This window comes from Euleptes europaea, chromosome 4 (assembly GCF_029931775.1).
Source record: "Euleptes europaea isolate rEulEur1 chromosome 4, rEulEur1.hap1, whole genome shotgun sequence".
NCBI classification, from domain to species: domain Eukaryota; kingdom Metazoa; phylum Chordata; class Lepidosauria; order Squamata; family Sphaerodactylidae; genus Euleptes; species Euleptes europaea.
In genome coordinates, this window is record NC_079315.1 from 52,969,044 (window position 1) to 52,987,011 (window position 17,968).

Here is a 17,968-nt window from a genome sequence, read left to right on the forward strand (position 1 = left end):
GGTCCTCAGGTGAGTCTGGGAGAGTTGCTAACAGTCACAGTTTGTTCCTTGGGCTAACACTGAATAAAGTAGTTGCTATTGGAAGAGTAAGATGATGTATGTAAAAGTTCTTATGCAAATGATGCCTATACATTTGACAATTCAGATGTCCAATGAGCATGAATGGCAAGGTGATGACAAATGGATAATGTATGTATAGGTTTCATAGAATCTGGTGCTGAATTTTTTTCCCCACGTTTCATCAATCTCAATCAATATACACCAGACAACAGAATGTTCTCTGAACTGTGGATGGTTTGTGAAGTTATTATGGCTGAATTTAAACAGATTATACGGTTTAGTGATGTTAACCCTCTTTAATATTCTAGCACTTGATTTGCATCAATGTGGAATTTCCAATGACGGAGCAAAATCCCTCTTGGATGCCTTTAAGACTAATACAACACTAGTGGTTCTGGACATTAGAAAAAATCCATTAGTAGGTATGTGTGTTTTTGTTTCACCATCTTGGAATGGGAAAATGTTTTCAGTATTTGACTCTCAGCTTCCTTTTCCTCAAGTTCTAGATGTTCAGTGCAGACTTTTTAGGATAAACTTCCTCTGGGTGACACCTATCTGGTTCTGATTTGTCTAATACACAGTTGACGTATTGCGGGATGCTTTACCTCTGCTACTTAATGCACCAAAATTTAACCAGTCTGTTGTCACAATAAGCCTGAACTGCTTCAGGTGGCCAGGCCGGTCCCCGTGATCAATGAGCTTGTAATAGTTAAAACTGTAGCTCATATCTTTAGTTGGCTCCATGCTGAACCCAGTACTGGCTAAACCATGGGAGTATATAATAATAGTCCTTTAATAACATAGTCCCTAACAGTGGAAGAAGTGAGCCATGTCTACATTCCTGTTGTGTGTATATAGCAAGGAGTTAGTCATGGATATTGCACGACTGCCTGTGATTTTTTCTCCCCTTTCACATTAAGAGTCAGTAATTAACACAAAGGGACATATATGTATGTAGCCCCTGTGTCATGGTTGTACAGTGAACCATGGAGGATTCATGCATAGGTAGTTCTCTTTATTCAGCAGTACTCAGAATGAAGGAAGAGAAGCTGGCAAATATACAACAGAGGTGGTTGTATTGTTTTTAAGCACCATATCATACAACACCTTTATTAATGTTTCTTTGTAGATCATGCTTTAATGAAGACTGTAATAGAGAAGGTTCTCATGAATGCAGATGGAGCAAATTTGGAGGTATGTTCTAATACGTCTCCAGGCCCAGATGGCATACACCTGAGGGTTCTTAAGTAACTCAAATATGAAATTGTTGATTTACTAACCAGTATATGTATACTCTTGCTAAAATCAGCTGAAAGTAGCAAATGTCACACCAATTTTTAAAAAGTAAGTACAGGTCAGTTAGCCTAACATTTGTTTCCAGTAAATTGGTAAAAACTGTTATTACAGACGATACTACTAAGCATACTGAGGAACAAAGTATAATGTAGGATAAACACCAAGGCTTCTGCAAAGGGACATGTTTTGGAGTTCTTTGAGCAGGTTAACAAGCATATGGATAAGGTTGATCTGTAGGATTGCCAACCTCCAGGTACTAGCTGGAGATCTACTCTTACAACTGATCTCCAGCCAGTAGAGATCAGTTCACCTGGAGAAAATGGCCACTTTGGCAATTGGTCTCTATGGCATTTAAGTCCCTCCCCAAACCCCGTCCTCAGGCTCTGTCCCAAAAACCTCCTGCCAGTGGCAAAGAGACCTGGCAACCCTATTGATCTGGTAGATGTATCCTTGGACTTTCAAAAGACCTTTTATGAGGTACCTCACCAGAGAGCAAATGTAGTGGTCATTGTTACCCTAGACAGAGCTAGCAAGAGGGGGTAATTTATGTATACTAGGATAAATCCTGGGAGAAACCCTCAGACAGGCAGTTGTACAATCAAAAGAGTAATTTATCAAAGTATAAAATAATAAATGTACTTTTCGAGCAATAGACATACAATTCATACAGGAGCTAAGAGGGACAAGGATGGAAGTTGGGTAGGGTTTCAGGTATGAGCAATATTTATCAGTCTTGAAGGGATGTCCAGAGAAAGCAGCACTGAAGAGGGGAAACAGCCAGTGTTTCTGGAAGCGAAGAAAGGAGCCCACATGCAGATGGATCCAAGTCACACACATACTCACAGGACCAAGGGACTGTTCTTATACCCCAAGACGATCACTGAAGTAACATGAGATGTTATGGCAGTGGGAAGATCTTGGAGAGATCAAAAGGAGAGATTGATTTCTTTTCTGGATCATCAGACCAGAAAAGGGAAGGAAGTCTGAAGGTTCGCCACCATAGGGATGCAGATTTGGTGAGAGAAAGTTCTGCTCAGAGAGCTGATAAGGTGATACAAATGAGCCTTTAGCTGGCCCCTTTGTCTTTCCAAGCACATCTTTAGGGCATTGAAAAAAGTCAGGTCAATTATCCTCTCCCTTCCTGCCAAAGACAGGATTAAAACATTTAAAAAGGTTAAAGATTGGTTGAATCAGAGTAGGAATAAATGGACAGTACTCTCATTGGAGGGAAGTGAGCAGTGGAGTCCCACAAGAATCGGTATTAAAATCAGTACTAGTTAATTTTTTCAGAAATTATTTGTAATTGGGGTTGAGCAAGGTATTGTCCAGATGATTTAGGATGATGAAAACCAAAGTGGATTGTGAAGAGCTGCAGGAAGACCTATTTAAATTGGGTAGCAAACAAAGTTCAGTGTCCTTGTATAGAACATTTGTGTGCCTGCATTTGAAATACTGTGTACAGTTCTAGTGACTGTATCTTGAAAAGAATATTGCAGAGCTGGAAAAAGTACAGAACAGGGCAGCCAAGAATATCAAGGGCACCTTTCCTTTGAGGAAAAAACTGAACAGCTTGTGTCTTTTTAGCTGAGAAAAAATGACTGGTGGGGTATGATAGAGGTTTATCAAATTATGCAAGGGGTGGAGAAAGTGGTTAGAAAGACCTTTTTCTCCCTCTCCCATGATACTAGAACTTGGGGACACTCAGTAAAGTTGATGGGTAATAAGTTCAGGACAGAAGCAACTAATAGCCACTGTGTGAAACAGGATGTTAATATAAATGAACCCAAACTGTTCAGTTATTCGATAATAATGCCAGTCTTCCTTTTCGCTGTCTGAATCCTTCAAAATTTTAATAACTATCTTATGGGCAATCGAACTTTTACAAGAGCGTATTCCAATTATAAAAAGGCAGGAGCGAGGCTGTCTTTATAATTGAGAGGAAGTAGTGGAGTGTTGGTGTGGCTCTTAAGTTTAACATGGATTGGGTCAGAGCTACTATTGCTTCAGGTTGTAGTGATGATCAAGGAAGTTCATGACAACTCCACTGATAGTGAAGATCATAATCTCTTTCATGCTTAAGCTTCTCAACATCCATTCATGCTATTTCAGCCTCTGAGTCTGATAGCAGGAAATACTGTGTGAGACTGTTTTTGGAGGCTTGGGGTTTTCGCAGACTCATTTCTCTCCCTTCCCACATATTATCCTCATAACAAGCCTGTAAAAGAAGTTACACTGAGTGTATCTGCCTGAAGATTACCCAGTGAGCTCCAGGGCAAAAATGTTTGAACCCAGGTCTTCCCTGTTCCAATCTAACATAAATTTAACATCCCCCCCCCCTGCAGTATCTCTTCACTCTAGGTTCTCTGTTTTCCACTATGCCCTTTTAAACAGAGTTACAACACAAGGCTTTTGACAGCAGCTGCAACCCAGCAAGCATGGGGGACGGGGAGAGGATTGCAATGCAATCCTAACCATGTTGTTGATACAGAAGTAAGTCCTGCTGAGGTCAGTGGGGCTTACTAGTAAGTGTGCTTAGGCTTTGTGTACTGCTTCAGGAGGAAACTGTGCAGTGGGACATGCACACACATCCTTGATTATAGCAGAAATAAGCAAAGAATGCTCCCCTCACCATATTCCTCAAGAAAGTATTCTTGTTTTAAAAGGTTAAAACGTCACATCTGTATGGATCCCTTGTATATTTACCTCCCAGAAGCCTGCATCAGATCATAGATCAAATCAGTGTCTCTTACCTTCAGCTATACCATAAAATCCCATCACACTTCCTTCCGTCTTTCTCTCCTTCATCTGGCCATCTCTAAGAATCAGGAAACTCCACAGATCATCAAAAGAAACCTTCATCCCCCCCTTACTACTTACCAGACTACAATTAGGCAATAGCCAGCATAGCAGGGCCTGGCCCTGTTTGAGCAAAACCCACTGATTCTGCCTTCAGGTATTGCCCACTGCTCCAGATGGAAGCCAGGCACCGGATTCTGTTGCTCTCATGAGTCTCAGATTGGTCAGTAATTCTGTAAGAATCTACTGACCAAGCCTACCAAATCCTTCCTTATTTTAATGTGTCATTCTCTCTTTCTATATTTTTCTATGGGGTGTGCCCTAGAAAAGAGTCTGTATCTTTAAGAAGACTGGAGGGAAGCTGTGAGTATAGGGAGGAACTTGGCTGAGGTCCAGAAGGCAAGAAGGCCACTTAATTAGGGAGAGAGCTGACAGCCTGCAATCTTTGAACTAGTAGCAAGTTCAGCAAGGCTGTTATTTTTACCTTACTTTTACTAAAGGAGTCAACAACAAGCCACTGAGCTTGGTGAGGCACTGCTGCTTTTGTCCTAATGGACCAGCTGCCCTGATTTCTTCTAATGTCATTAATCCACTTTTGGGATTTTCAGAACAGGCATGTCAAGGTTCAGCTAAAAGGAAGGGGTGCTGCGACTGAGTTCTTGGATTGCCTGAAGGTATCATAGGATTCTGACTTTTTAGCTACAGTTAAAACATTGACATGAAATCTTGCTGTTTCTACAAGTGTCCCAACCTAAGCAAAAAGCCTTCATTCTAAATGAAAGCTAAAATGATGAGATAAAAAGCTTCTGATGTACTGTATTTTTCCGTGTATAAGATGCCCCCGTGTATAAGACGACCCCAATTTATTTGAACCCAAAATTAAGAAATCAATATTTTAAACATCAAACAGAACAGTCTGGTCCACATATTTCTGTTCGTGTTCGTGTTCCCTTTCCTGGATCTCTGCAAACCGCAGCCAGTTTGTACAATTCTGGACCCTCCTCTTCGTAGTCTCAGCCTGTCCCGTTCGGACTTGCTTGCTCTCGCTGCCGGGGCTGTCTGAGACTGCCGCTTCCTCCCTGTCCTGGGCTCGTGCTGCCCTTATGTAGAGGAAGTCCCTCCCCCTCTCCAACCCCACCCCGCCCTAGCTTACAAAGCCATGGCCATTTCCCTCATGGCTGGCCTTCTCCCCTTCCCTGTTCCTCCCCACCCCGTCTTGGGCTGCTGTGGCCCGTTCCACCCGCCCTTCTGCCTGAGCAGGAAGCCAGAGGGCCAGGCATGGCCGCCCCCGTTGGCTTTTCCCGTTGTGCTCCTTCTGCCTGGCCTCGGGTGTTTGTCTGGCTGCGGCTCCAGTGGCGCCGCTTGCAACTGCGTCTTCTGCCGCGGACTCCTCGCTGGCCTGCTGTGTCCCTGCCGGCCTCTCCACCACACACAGGGGCTCGCTTCAGGCCTGCGAATCGGGCTCCTGCTGCCCAGCCCCCCCCCCCCAGGCCTGCCGGTAAGTTGGCCCTCTGCGGGGGCTGCCGTGGTGCAGAGGGGTGGGGTCGCACATTCACCATCCATGTATAAGACGACCCCCAATTTTTGACTAATTTTTTTTAGCAAAAAACATCGTCTTATACATGGAAAAATACAGTACCTTATGTGACCATCTTTCTGTTATCTTAAATATTATTGGTCCCTTCCAGTTGTGATTGGTTGGGGGTGTCTTCTGTACAGGGCTTACCTTGTGGGATCCTGTATATGTCTGTCTTTTAATGTATTTATGCTGTGTGAGATATAAAGATCTGGGACTGGCAGTGAATGGCTGGACAAAAAATGAGCAGTAGGGTCTGTAAATGTGTGTTAATTTGGAATGCATATACATATTGGCCTTCATTAAAAGTTAATGGTGCCTGCCCAACCTTTGGGATTGGTTTAATAAACTTGAAAATCAAGTTCATTTCTCTTCCCCCTTTCAACATTCCAGTACAAGTGGCTTCCATCTCCATCCTCAAAAGATGCTAAAAGCAAACCAAAAAAAAGAACAGTTGTCCTAGGAAATGGTCGGAAAGGAAAGGCTACTATTCGTATTGGTAAGTATTTAGCTCCTTTGTATAAGTTGATCTTTTCTTGTATTAGAGAAGATGCTGCTAAAACAGAATTGTAAAACCAATGGCGACAGCATCTAATATCTAAATGATCCTTTAATACGTGTTGTTAGTAAAAAAAAAAAAACCCCACGAATACCCTCTGATCTGTTAGCATTTTGTAAATATTTAGGAGTATGATGTGTCAGAGTTCACTAAATACCTCTAATACCGATTGTGACGGACAGGTTAGTTTCTACCTCTTCCTAAGATTAACCAGTGGGAGCTGACAGACTGTTGAAAACTGTTAGTTCAGTCAGAATGAGTCATACTGGCTGAGTGAAAGGGGCTGTAAGCTCAAAAGCCAGCATGTGGCAGAAGAGCAGCCTAATACTGATTGGAAGAAAGTCATCGTGTAACGGGGCCATTAACTCATGGCTTGAGAGTGGTTGGTTTGTCCTTCTCATGTCGCACACTTTTAAAAAGTGAAACCAAAAGAGTGTACGCATGAGAGGGGCTCACTGCCACCGCCACTCTCATCCCCTTTCCCTTGCCGCTCCGGGAGGGCGGGTAGAGGCGATGGGTGAGCAGACCTCAGTGGTGGCGGTGGCTGCTGCTGCAGCTTCCGGTCTGCTGCAGCCGCCTGTCTCTGCCGCCTTGCCTTGCCCTCCTCCACCCCACTGTCCCAGGGTGGAGGCGAGGGGAGGCTAGCATCAAGTGGAGGCTGCGGTTGGGCCATGTGGGAGCTGGCCCGCCGCATCAGGGACCTGGGCGAGGTCCCCGAGTCAGTGGCTTTCTGGGCACGCTGCACGGCTGGTGGGCTCCCGGCGCTCCCTGGAACAGTGTGAGTGCATCTTGGCCTCCCCTCCTTCTGCCGCCTGCCCTCACTGCTCCTCAAGCTCCACATGGCCCAGCACATGAAGGCTGCACCAGAAGGAGGCACCACTGCTTTGCGCTTCTCCACCCTTCCGTCCTCAGGTGGAGGGGTGGGGCAGCCGGTGGCAAGTGGAGGCTGCAGCTGCTGGAGAAAGGAGCCGCTGCTTCACGCTTCCAACCGTGGGGGGGGGAGGGGGAGAGAGAGAGGGGCGCAGGGTCGGGGGGGAGATGCCGCTGCTGCCCCCTCCGGGGCCGGGCAGTAGCTTCTACCCGGCGGAGAAAGGAGCCGCTGCTGCTGTCAGGGCCCAGAAGTCTCCCAGCGGGGAGTTGACCCAGGCTCTGAGCACGCACGGGTTAACGCCTTCCTCTGTTGTGCGCCTTCCATTTAAGTCACGACAACAGAGGAATGGGAAAACCCAGGGATGTAGCAAAAGGGGGAGGGGTCAATGCAGGGCGAAGCCCGTGCATGTCGACCTCGCCAATTCGCTACATTCCTGGCAGAATGGACGGGACAAAGTGGCCGTGCGTTAATGACCAAAGAATCCTGAATGCTTGAATAGGGCAATGATTCTCAAGTTCAGCTGCAAAGAAACTTTGTAATCTCTGTGATTCACTCCAGTGTTGTGTTAAAACCATAAATAAAATACAAGTAAGTGGTGATGGTGTATGACCGAAGAAGTTAAATCCCAATCCTCAACAGCTGTGTACAGTGTCTGAGAGAGGGGTGATTGTTAAAAGGCACTGGACTACCTTGTCTGGTGGTGTCTCTGTGAATGAAAGAGAATGGACCTTCTCTGTGTTTTAAGAGACAAGATCGGTGGCAAACTGTGAGTGCCTGGCCTACCTGTAACTCTGAACCTGTGTGATAGCAGTTGTGGAGGGTGGTAGAGTCACTTGAGTGTGTGAGTGTGTAACACCATGGTTATGTTTTACTTGTATTAAGTTTATTTTTAAACATCAGTGATTTGAAGTAACTGTTTAGTTTAACCAATTGAAAGGTACACTCTTGGCTTGTGTTCTCTAGAAATCAAGATTTTAACTGCTGATCAAGATTAAACCAATACAAGAGGAGGGACCCAACACATTAAACAACAATTCAAATACTATTCCAGCACTCAGTTATTTTTAAAGAATTTTGATGTTCTGGAGTGTTTTGTTTTGAACAATCAGGGCAGACACAGCAGAAAATAAAAAATGTGAATAGTCTGCATAGTATAAACATGCATAGTTGTTGCTGCTTTTGTACAGTAGATCATAGAACATGTTCCTTAATTAAAGTAAGTTGATTTTTATATGTGATACGGTAGTTAAGAAATAGGTGCCCTTAGTTTTAAGAATTGCTGTGTTTTTAGAGTTAAGTAATTAAGTATAATCCAGATTTCATTGTTGCATCTGCTTGGAAGTACTTCCTCCATGACTACATAGTTGATGTAGAAGCCTCGTAACAGTTTCAGTAATTTGTGAATAAATCATGTCAGTATGGCCCAAGATGTTTAAATGTTACTTGAAAGGAATACAGTTTCTGGGTCTTGCTTAATTTATGTATGTGGCTATTTTTCCTACTTCTGCTTCAGTAATTTGGAGACATAGAGGTAAGCATACAAAATAGCAACATTTATGCACCATTCAGGCGAAACTGCACGTTAGGAGAATCTAATAATTGATTTCCCAACAGGAACCTTTAAAGTAGTTGTCCAGTTTGGATTGGGACTGTGGTGTTTGTGTGGGCAGTTGCAACTAATTTTCTTCTGTGTGCACTCCTGATAGACATTGGCTTCCTGAGCTGCTAGTAGCTCTGATTAGAAAAAGGCAAGCCCCCATCCCGTCTTTTTCCCAGCTGTAGTTTATAACTGCTTGTGAGTAAATGGCCAGTTTCTACTAGGAAAATGGGGGCTTGGATGGGGGATTAAGCTCCCTGCCCTAGCACCAGTTTCAAGTTGGGGCCTAAACGTAGCTGCTTTTTAAAGTTAAAGTACGTATCTTGAGATCCACTCATAAATCCCTGGTAAAAGTATAGCTTGGTTCTCAATTTCTGTGTGCATAAATTTGGTCATAAACTCTTCTGGTCTTAGTGGGCTTTTTCCTTAATAAATATGGATGGGATTGGGTTTCATGATCACCATCTGACTATTTACTAGGACAGAAATCCTGGTGGCTCTTAGGCTGAGGTGAACATGCATACCAACCATCTTTAAAAGTGGTTTGTTTGTTTTTTGCTGTCAAGTCACAGCTGATTTATGGCGACCCATAGGGTTTTCAAGGCAAGAGATATTTGGTTTGCCACTGCTTGCTCCTCATCACAACCTTGGTTTTCCTTGGAGGTCTCCCATCTAAATACTTGCCAGCATCAACCCTGCTTGAGTTCTGACGAGATCAGGCTATCCTAGGTTTTTTAGGCTGCAGAAATTAAACATTTCTCTCTGCTGGTCATTGACCATAATAAAGATTATCTATCTATCTAAACATTTCTCTGAGATCTCAGCAGTACCATCCTCTAGTGGCTAGCATGTGAATTACAGCCTTCAAGTCATGATTGGACTTGCTGTTGTGGCTTGATATACACTGATGTTTGCTGCATTTCTTGTAAAACAATTAAAAAGTTATGCACTGGGCATTTGAGGGTTAATGAGCATGGAAGGATTTTCGTACGCAAGCAGTTCAATTATTAGTAAGTCTTATAAATGTTTCTGAATTAGTGGCATAAAATAGGAAGAAATTGTTTGTCCTGTTAACATTTGTTTTTTCAGATGATCACAACTTTGGTCACAACATGACAAAACTCTCATACATTATGTGACCGAGCCACTTTTCTGCCTAAAACTGTTTGGAAGTGTACTGAGTGTGGAATTTATTCTGCATTTTGTGAAAAAGAAAACAGTTCCTAAGTAGATTAAATTGACCTTTCTTATTATATCAGTTTTCTGAATCTTTTATAAGGATCTTTCTCATGTCCTGGCTAACATGAACATTGAGCCTTCACAGTTTTCAGGGAAGATGCTCTCCACCTCATGGGAAGGGGATGGAACTGAGTTATCCTTTTTTCAAAGGGTGGGAATCTGTCGAATCTCTTCTACTTGCCCTAAGTCACTTATCCTGTAGTTTACCTTAGAGCACTAGGAACTCTAATTAGCTGAGTGGCATCAAGGAGATACACTTGTCATAGTTATTTCAGGTATAAAATTGAACAGGTTTTCATTGTTATTTTCCAATGTAGATTATTTCATCATAGAAAGATGTCACTCTGAGACCCCAGCCAACAGTTTTCCATTGAATACCAGAAATTCAGGGTTCTTGTTATGTTCTTTTTTTATTTCTAAGAGCAGCTCTAAAACCTTTTCCAGGCTCCTTCCCAATCCTGTTCAGATGGCCTCTGGCTAGAAGTGTTCACTCAATAAGATTCTTGTCTCTGGTGCAAGCTCCCTTCCAATGAAGGGGTGATCTTGATTAGAACTTGGCCTTTTCAAGTTGTTGCCCTATAGAATTAATTGTCCTCTAAGACTTAACCATGCATAGGTAATATAAACATTTTACCTAAACTTGCATTCTCAGGTTTCTAATAAGTGACAGCTGCTGTTGGAAATTTATGTAATCTTAGTTTGGGATTAAGGGTGGAAACCCAATGCCATCAACACTCTCATATTTGAAAAAAATGTTTTCCCCTCTGTATTATATTTATACTGAGTTTCCTTCATGATTTCCTCTTGTTTAATACAGGATTTGCATCAAAAAAGACTGTAAGTCCTGGTAAGGTAACTTCATGCGATCAAGAGAGCTATTCTCCAAAGCCATTGCCCCCAGGAGCACGTGGATTTCTGCCTTGGAGGACTGCAGAACGTGCAAAACAGCACAGGTAGTGTGAAGGCAATGAAAAAATGCAATGCATAGCTATTTATTATGATGATTCTTACGTGGAACAGTTAAATTATTTTTGGATAACAGGTAAACTTTTTCTCTTAATAAGTAGTATTATTAGAATTACATATCTTATGCCAAAAGGGTATTAAGTTGTATATTTGGATAAGCTGAAATAAGTATTTCCTTTGAGGTACTTGTCGAAGTAACTGTGTGAATTGATACTGCTAATACTTACTGAAGCTCCTTCTCCCTAATACATTATATTTCTTTTAGGACTTCATCAGCGAATAATACTCATGAGTTGCCACTGCAAATCCAGGTAATATGATTTTATGTCATTCTTGAAACCAAAGAAAATCTTCTTGTTGCTTTTAGTGGGAGAGTTCATGTCTATCTCAACAACACCTTCTTCAAAGACTCTTCCTTAGTTTAGTTAAATTCAGTAACAAGCAGTGTGATCTGGGTTCTTGGAAGAGTCATTTGCAGTTAATTTGGAAGAAAGATATCTAACAAATAATTGTAAAATAGAATTAGATATAACTGTATAATCCTGTTGTGCCCATTTGATGTAAATAGGCTGGTATTCCTTTGAAAGTTACTGTGGAAAGTGCTTCTACGTCTGAAATTGAGGAACCAGATGATGCTGTAGATGACATCTGTGATACTGATGCTACAAAATCTCCAGAAATAATTAATTTAAAACAGCACAGCCAGTTACAGGTATGGTTGCTATTCTTTTAAATTCCTTAAAAGACAATGATAATTTGTAATGTTATTTTGCTATCTGGGACTAAACTAATAAAATGGATTGCAAATCACTCTAGCATTTGCTATGTAATTATTGATATTTTAAAAACAGTGTATAGAATACAGTTTTAAAAATATTTCCAGTGATAAAAATTCAAATATGGGCTGTTGGTTCTGATCTTTTAAAAACCCTAGTTGGTCTAGAGACCAGAGGATCTTAAGGAGTACCATTGTGGTGTAGTGGTTAAGAGTGGTGAACTCTAATCTGGAGAACCAGGTTTGATTCCCCACTCCTCCAGATGAAGCCTGCTGGGCTAGTCACAGCTCTCTCCGAACTCTCTCAGTCCCGCCTACCTCACAAGGTGCTTGTTGGGGGGGGGTGGAGGTGATTTTAAGCTGCTTTGAGACTCCTTACGGTAGAGAAAAGCAGTGCATAAAAACCTACTCTTCTACCTTTTCTCATACAATCTATCCTAAACATTAATGTAGTTTTGTGGTATCCTATTCTGATGTGCCTTTGTGTCAGAAGTATGGTAAATGGTCATTAGAGGACCTTTTTTATATCAGTGCTTTGACTTTGGCAACTGAGGTCAGCTTGTTTCACCTCATATAAATACTTTGACAGCTGCTTTAAATGACACTTATTCATTGGGAGTTTAAACTGGTGGCTTGATTTGGGCTGGTGATTATTTGGGTTATGACTGTTCTCTGCTGATGACTAATTTTATTATGTTGTCTTGTATACATTTTCCAACTTGTTTTATTGTTTTCTTATTTGTAAGGTACCTTAGGGAACCTATATAGGAGGGAATAGCAGAGTGTGTGTTAAATGCTGTCAAGTCACTTCCGACTCATGGCGACCCTATGAATCAAAGTTCTCCAAAATGTCCTATCTTTGACAGCCTTGGTCAGATCTTGTAAATTGAGGGCTGTGGCTTCCTTTATTGAGTCAATCCATCTCTTGTTGGCTCTTCCTTGTTTCCTGCTGCCTTCAGCTTTTCCTAGCATGACTGTCTTTTCCAGTGACTCTTGTCTTCTCATAATGTGACCAAAATACGATAGCCTCAGTTTAGTCATTTTCACTTCTAGGGTCAGTTCAGGCTTGATTTGATCTATAACCCACTGATTTGTTTTTTTGGCAGTCCATGGTATCTGTAACACTCTCCTCCAACACCACATTTCAAAGGAATCTATTTTCTTCCTGTCAGCTTTCTTCATTGTCCAGCTTTCACACCCAAACATAGTAATAGGGAATACAATGGCATGAATTAACTTAATCTTGGTGCCCAGTGACACATCCTTACACTTCAGAATCTTTTATAGCTCCTTCATGGCTGCCTTTCCCAGTCTCAATCTCCTTCTGCTTTCTTGGCTGCAGTCTCCCTTTTGGTTGAATAGAAAGGAATAGAAAGTCTTCAACAATTTCAATTTCCTCATTGTCAACCTTAAAGTACCCAGTAACTAGCTGTATATTTAATTGTACTAACATCCATATAAAGTTACTTGTGGTTAGAATGATAGTATTCAGAGCACTGATCTTTAAAGTTGGAATTTGAGATAATATATTTAATACTTTCAAGACCTCTGCAAAAATGTTCTTTGTCAAGTCATGGCAATATGTTAAATTGGCCTGACTTTACTCAAACTTTGTTTTTGTTTTTAAGAATGGCTAGATCCAAAAGCGCCCTTCTGTTAACAGAATTAATCTTTTTGGGTCCAGTCCTCCTGAGTTTTGAGAGAAGACTGTATACTTTACCTATCTCATTCTGAGAACTCAAATTCTGAATGTAATGTACTCAAAATATATATTCTGACTTGAGTTCAATAACCATGGAGTGATATCAGCATGTTATTCATGACCTTCCTTCTAGCAGATACACTATGAAGAGTGTCAGCTCAGATTAAAAGAAGAGCGAAAAGCAAGAGTAACGGCTGAAGAACGTGTAATGGAGGTAGCTGTCATGTTCCTTCTTTTAAGAATAGCACTCCATGATGATGATGATGATATTAATTTTATTCTTCTATCCCACTCTCCCCGACAGAGCCGAGCTCAGAGCTGTGAACAACAAATTAACACATTAATATATTAAATTCAATAATACATTAAAACCACTTGTATACAATTAATAAAAGCCCCATGTATATAACAAATTTTAAAATCAAAATGTATTAGTACATAAGTACTGAGATGGCACACTTTAGCAGTGTCTCCAGAGTGCAGGGCCAACAAGGGCTAGCCAACGGCAACAGGTCCTCCTAACTAGAAATCAGACTAGTAGAGATGTTAAAAATGAAAGTGGGGAGGAGACAGGGATTTATTGAAAGATCATAGCTGTCCTCAACCGTAAGCCTGGCGAAATAGCTCCATCTTACAGGCCCTGCAGAACTCCTTAAGGTCCCACAGGGCCTCCCTGGTCTAATTCAGGAGGCTATTCCACCAGGCAGGGGCCAGGGACCACCAGCAGATTGTTTCCTGAAGAACGTAGCATTCTCTGGGGATGTACCAGGAGAGAAGGTCTCACAGATACAAAGGGTTGTTTAATTTTTTCCACTTTGTTCTCTATTAAGCAGTAAAGTCAGTTTTCTAAGACTTCAGTTGTTACTGACTTTTAATTTTGAGTTCAACAGGCCACATACTATTTTTTAGTTTTAAAGTCATAAGGACCCCAGTATGCACAGCATGTAGTAGGAGATCTTTTCTATTCCATGCCTTTGAATGCCATCTTATTTTATTGCTTTGTATAATACTGGTGGACTGGGGTCGAGTGGAGACACACAACAAGATGCAGCAACTAGTTTTGGGCATGTTGGTAACCTGCAGGTGTTGGATGTATGCCTGCTGTAGCCTCTGAGTTGCCCAACAAAAGAGCATGACTTCTTGGCAGAACATGACTTCTTTGCCTCCCCCTTCAGCAACAAAGCCCTCTCTAGGAACTTTATGGGGGGGGGGTAGGTGAAAAGGCCCTGCTTTCCATCAGCAGAGATGATTGATTAAATCCAACCCTATGTATATGTAGTTTCAACTCTAGCTAAGCTACAAGTTAACTATATAAATAGCACAAAAACTTGCACAGTAAAAACTTAGATTTACTATGCATTCTTTCGCATCTCACCGCCTGTCTTTTGAAGCCAATGTTGAAGCCAGGATAAATGTGTTGAAAGCTTGTTGTTTCCAAATTCTGAGTTCATTGATTTAGAATCACTTGCCCACTATATGTAAGTGGTAAATTCTCTTGGGTGGTTAACTTCTGGTATTCCCCTACCCTGGGGTAGGTCTTCATTCTGATAACTGGTGCTTTTCAGAAGCAAAGGTTTTTGTAATATGTCAGGTACATTTCTGATAATATTTGATCTGCCCTCTATAGTGTTTAGCTATGATAGCATGATACCTAGGTATTCATTTTTATTTTGGGGGGGTCTTCAGAGTTAGCCCTTGGCCATGACCCGTTTTTGGTCTTCTCACCAGAATTGCCTGCTTTTGTGTTATTACCCTACAGATGCAGATAGTCCATGAATTTTGTTGCCTAGTCTGTTTTCACTCCCTTTATAACAGATCATTAACCTCGCTTCAGTTACTGCAAGTTTTATCTGAGGAGGAGGATTAGTCCAGGAAATTTATTGTAAAGGTGTAGCCTTGGAGAAATTTGAATTTAAAATAATAGTTTCATTTTCTTGCACCTATTAGATGTTTCAGAAAAGGAGTTTTCAGTATTTAAGTGAGTCTGTTTTCTGGTTTCTTCTAGCTGGAAGTGGAAAATGCCAGATTAAGGAATCTAAACAGTTCTTTATCAGATGTTCTGCATGCACAATCAGTAGCCAGCACAATACTGGAAGATGAAGGAGTTCTGGATAGCATTGAGAACTCTTTTCAAAAGTTTCATGCCTTTTTAGATCTTCTTAAAGATGCCGGGTAAGAAACTATCTATTGTGAGTGGGGTTCCCCTTCTCAATCATCTTTGGAGAAGAGAATCAGAATACCATAAGACTGTCAAAACCCAGCAGTGGATTCAACCCATACTTTTTAAAAAAGATACGTTTTTCTGGTGCATTCAGGGCATCAAATACCCTTGAAATTCTTTTCCTCCTAAGAATAGAATGTACAAGCTGGGGAATACTGCTATAGTCTGAGACGGATTCATTTTGCTGAAAGTGGGTTGAGGAAGGAGAGCACTTCTTCATAAACAAGAGTCTTGAAACCCAGACATGTTTCCCTACATTTGAGGCCAAGCAGAGTTAAAAAATCATCTTCAGTACATGTTGGAGCCTAGCTAAATACTATATAAGTCTTATGGTAGGTGTGTAAGGAGCTAGAGGAGACCTGGTAATCCCGCATTTGGTTAAACCCTGGGATCTATAGCTTCTGGAAACCAGTAACAATACTTGACATACATATTCACATACAACCTGGGGAAAGTAATTTGTTTGGTTTTTTAAATTTTGCACTGTAATACTATGTACGTTTATTCCAGACTAAACCCATTGAATCCAGTGAGCTTAAACTGGAGTAACTCTACATAGGGTTGCAGTATTCTTATTTGCAAATATTGTAAAACGTAGCATTTTTTTTATACTGTGAATAAGTGTAGTAACATATTTTTTATCTTGCAGACTTGGACAACTTGCAGTGATGGCTGGTATTGACCAGTCAGATTTTGGCTTGTTGCAGCGTCCCCAAATGACTTCTACTCTAAATAAGCCTGCTATAACACAAAAGGAGAACTCCTTTGAAGAAGAAAGGCAGAAACACACACAGAATGTCAAAGTATCTGCCTGTTGTTTAAACTTCATTTTTATTCTTTCCCTTTCTGCTTTACCTGCAAGACATTCTTTCTCCCTTTGCTTCTTTATGCTCTTCTGCATTTCCATTTTTTCCCTTACGCTCTTATGCAGCTTCCAAGTTTTGTTTCAAGCCCTGTTATATACAGTGTGTTCAGTTCAGATCCTCAGAATCCTACTCCTAGCTGGTGATATAGCTGTGAGGCTTGCAGTGAGGGGCCCCGTGGACCCAACTTAAGGTTTTCAAGACAAGAGGCTTAAAGAGGTGGTTTGCCATTGCCTTCCTCTAATAGCAACCCTGGAATTCCTTGGTGATCTCCCACCCAAATACTAACCAGGGCCAACCCTGCTTAGCTGATGAGATCAGGCTAGCTGGGGCCATGCAAGAGATATTTCTAAATTTCAAGAAATCACGTAATATTGTAAATGTAATAGAAAATATTTTGAATGTCTCTGTATGCAATCACTGTGCTAATTGTCAAACACAATTAAATGATAAAAGCTGGAACTACTGTTAAAAGTAGAATGATAAAATACTTCAAATAAAAATTAATCATCTATACTCCCAAGTATGGAGCATGAAACTTGGAGAAGCAATTCTATAAAGCTGAAGGCAGCAGTGTTGTCAAAATTTCACGCGTGGGAATAGATTGAGGCACACACACACACCCCCGAATGTCTGAGGAGGAGTTATTAGGTTTCCACTTGTAATCTGTATTCTCTGAGATTGCCTTCACACTTCCCAACTGCCTTTGCTTTTTTTAGCATGCAGAAAACAGTACAGCAAAGTGGTTGCTATATCTGACCCTATCAATTGTGCTTTTATATTGGGAGTGCCCTGTTTTTCAAAATATTTGGTGATAGATTTATAAATCTGGTATGTTATAGGCAGGAAATCATTTGGTTTATAGTTTTCATTCAGTTACTTTCTGACTTTGATTTTAATTTTTTCTCCTAGAATTCTGGTTCAGTTTCTTTTCCGGGTCTTCCCCATTTTCAGACTGATTTGATTCCATTTCAAGATGCAAATAATTTCCCACTTGCTACAGGAGATGTAAAACAACATCAGGTTACTGGTCAGTCCCAGCAAAGTTTATGGCAAGGCTCTGAAAAAAATGCATCAAAAAACAGCCAGTCAGCATCTTTTGAGAAAAGCAGCAAACCTACGGATTTGGAAGAAAGAGTGTCTTCCATGAGACAACCAGTTATTGGTCATCATTCAGTCTCTGATGCCAGTGTAAATCTTAGTGGGAATAGTAACAAATACAGTGTCATTACTAGTGGCGATAGCAAAAAACTTGCTTCTAAAAGACTTGGCAATACTACAAGTTTTTCCGCTAGAGGAGATCAAAGCATACATCAAAGTGACCCTTCCAGAAATGATACAATAATGTCTGATTCTGAAATACAAGAAAACAACCATTCTATGGGAAGTGTTTGAAAACTCCACTCCCTGTGGATAAGAGTATTGGATTTCTGGGAATCCATTCATT

The 17,968-nt window shown here is 41.2% G+C and overlaps 1 protein-coding gene across 2 annotated transcripts in view; it reads left to right on the forward strand.

The window, feature by feature from the left end:
• CEP78 (centrosomal protein 78) overlaps window positions 1-17,968 on the forward strand; it is a 31,767-nt gene extending 13,799 nt beyond the window's left edge. Inside the window, exons 6-16 of one of the 2 annotated variants that reach the window (XM_056848142.1) lie at window positions 369-482; window positions 1,190-1,254; window positions 6,122-6,227; window positions 8,672-8,689; window positions 10,812-10,947; window positions 11,226-11,271; window positions 11,529-11,672; window positions 13,574-13,651; window positions 15,443-15,609; window positions 16,308-16,461; window positions 17,434-17,968. In XM_056848142.1, the coding sequence (XP_056704120.1) occupies window positions 369-482; window positions 1,190-1,254; window positions 6,122-6,227; window positions 8,672-8,689; window positions 10,812-10,947; window positions 11,226-11,271; window positions 11,529-11,672; window positions 13,574-13,651; window positions 15,443-15,609; window positions 16,308-16,461; window positions 17,434-17,916 (1,511 nt within the window). In that variant the 3' untranslated portion in view covers window positions 17,917-17,968. The remainder of the gene's footprint in view (window positions 1-368; window positions 483-1,189; window positions 1,255-6,121; window positions 6,228-8,671; window positions 8,690-10,811; window positions 10,948-11,225; window positions 11,272-11,528; window positions 11,673-13,573; window positions 13,652-15,442; window positions 15,610-16,307; window positions 16,462-17,433) is intronic. The other variant, XM_056848141.1, reaches the window with a different exon arrangement.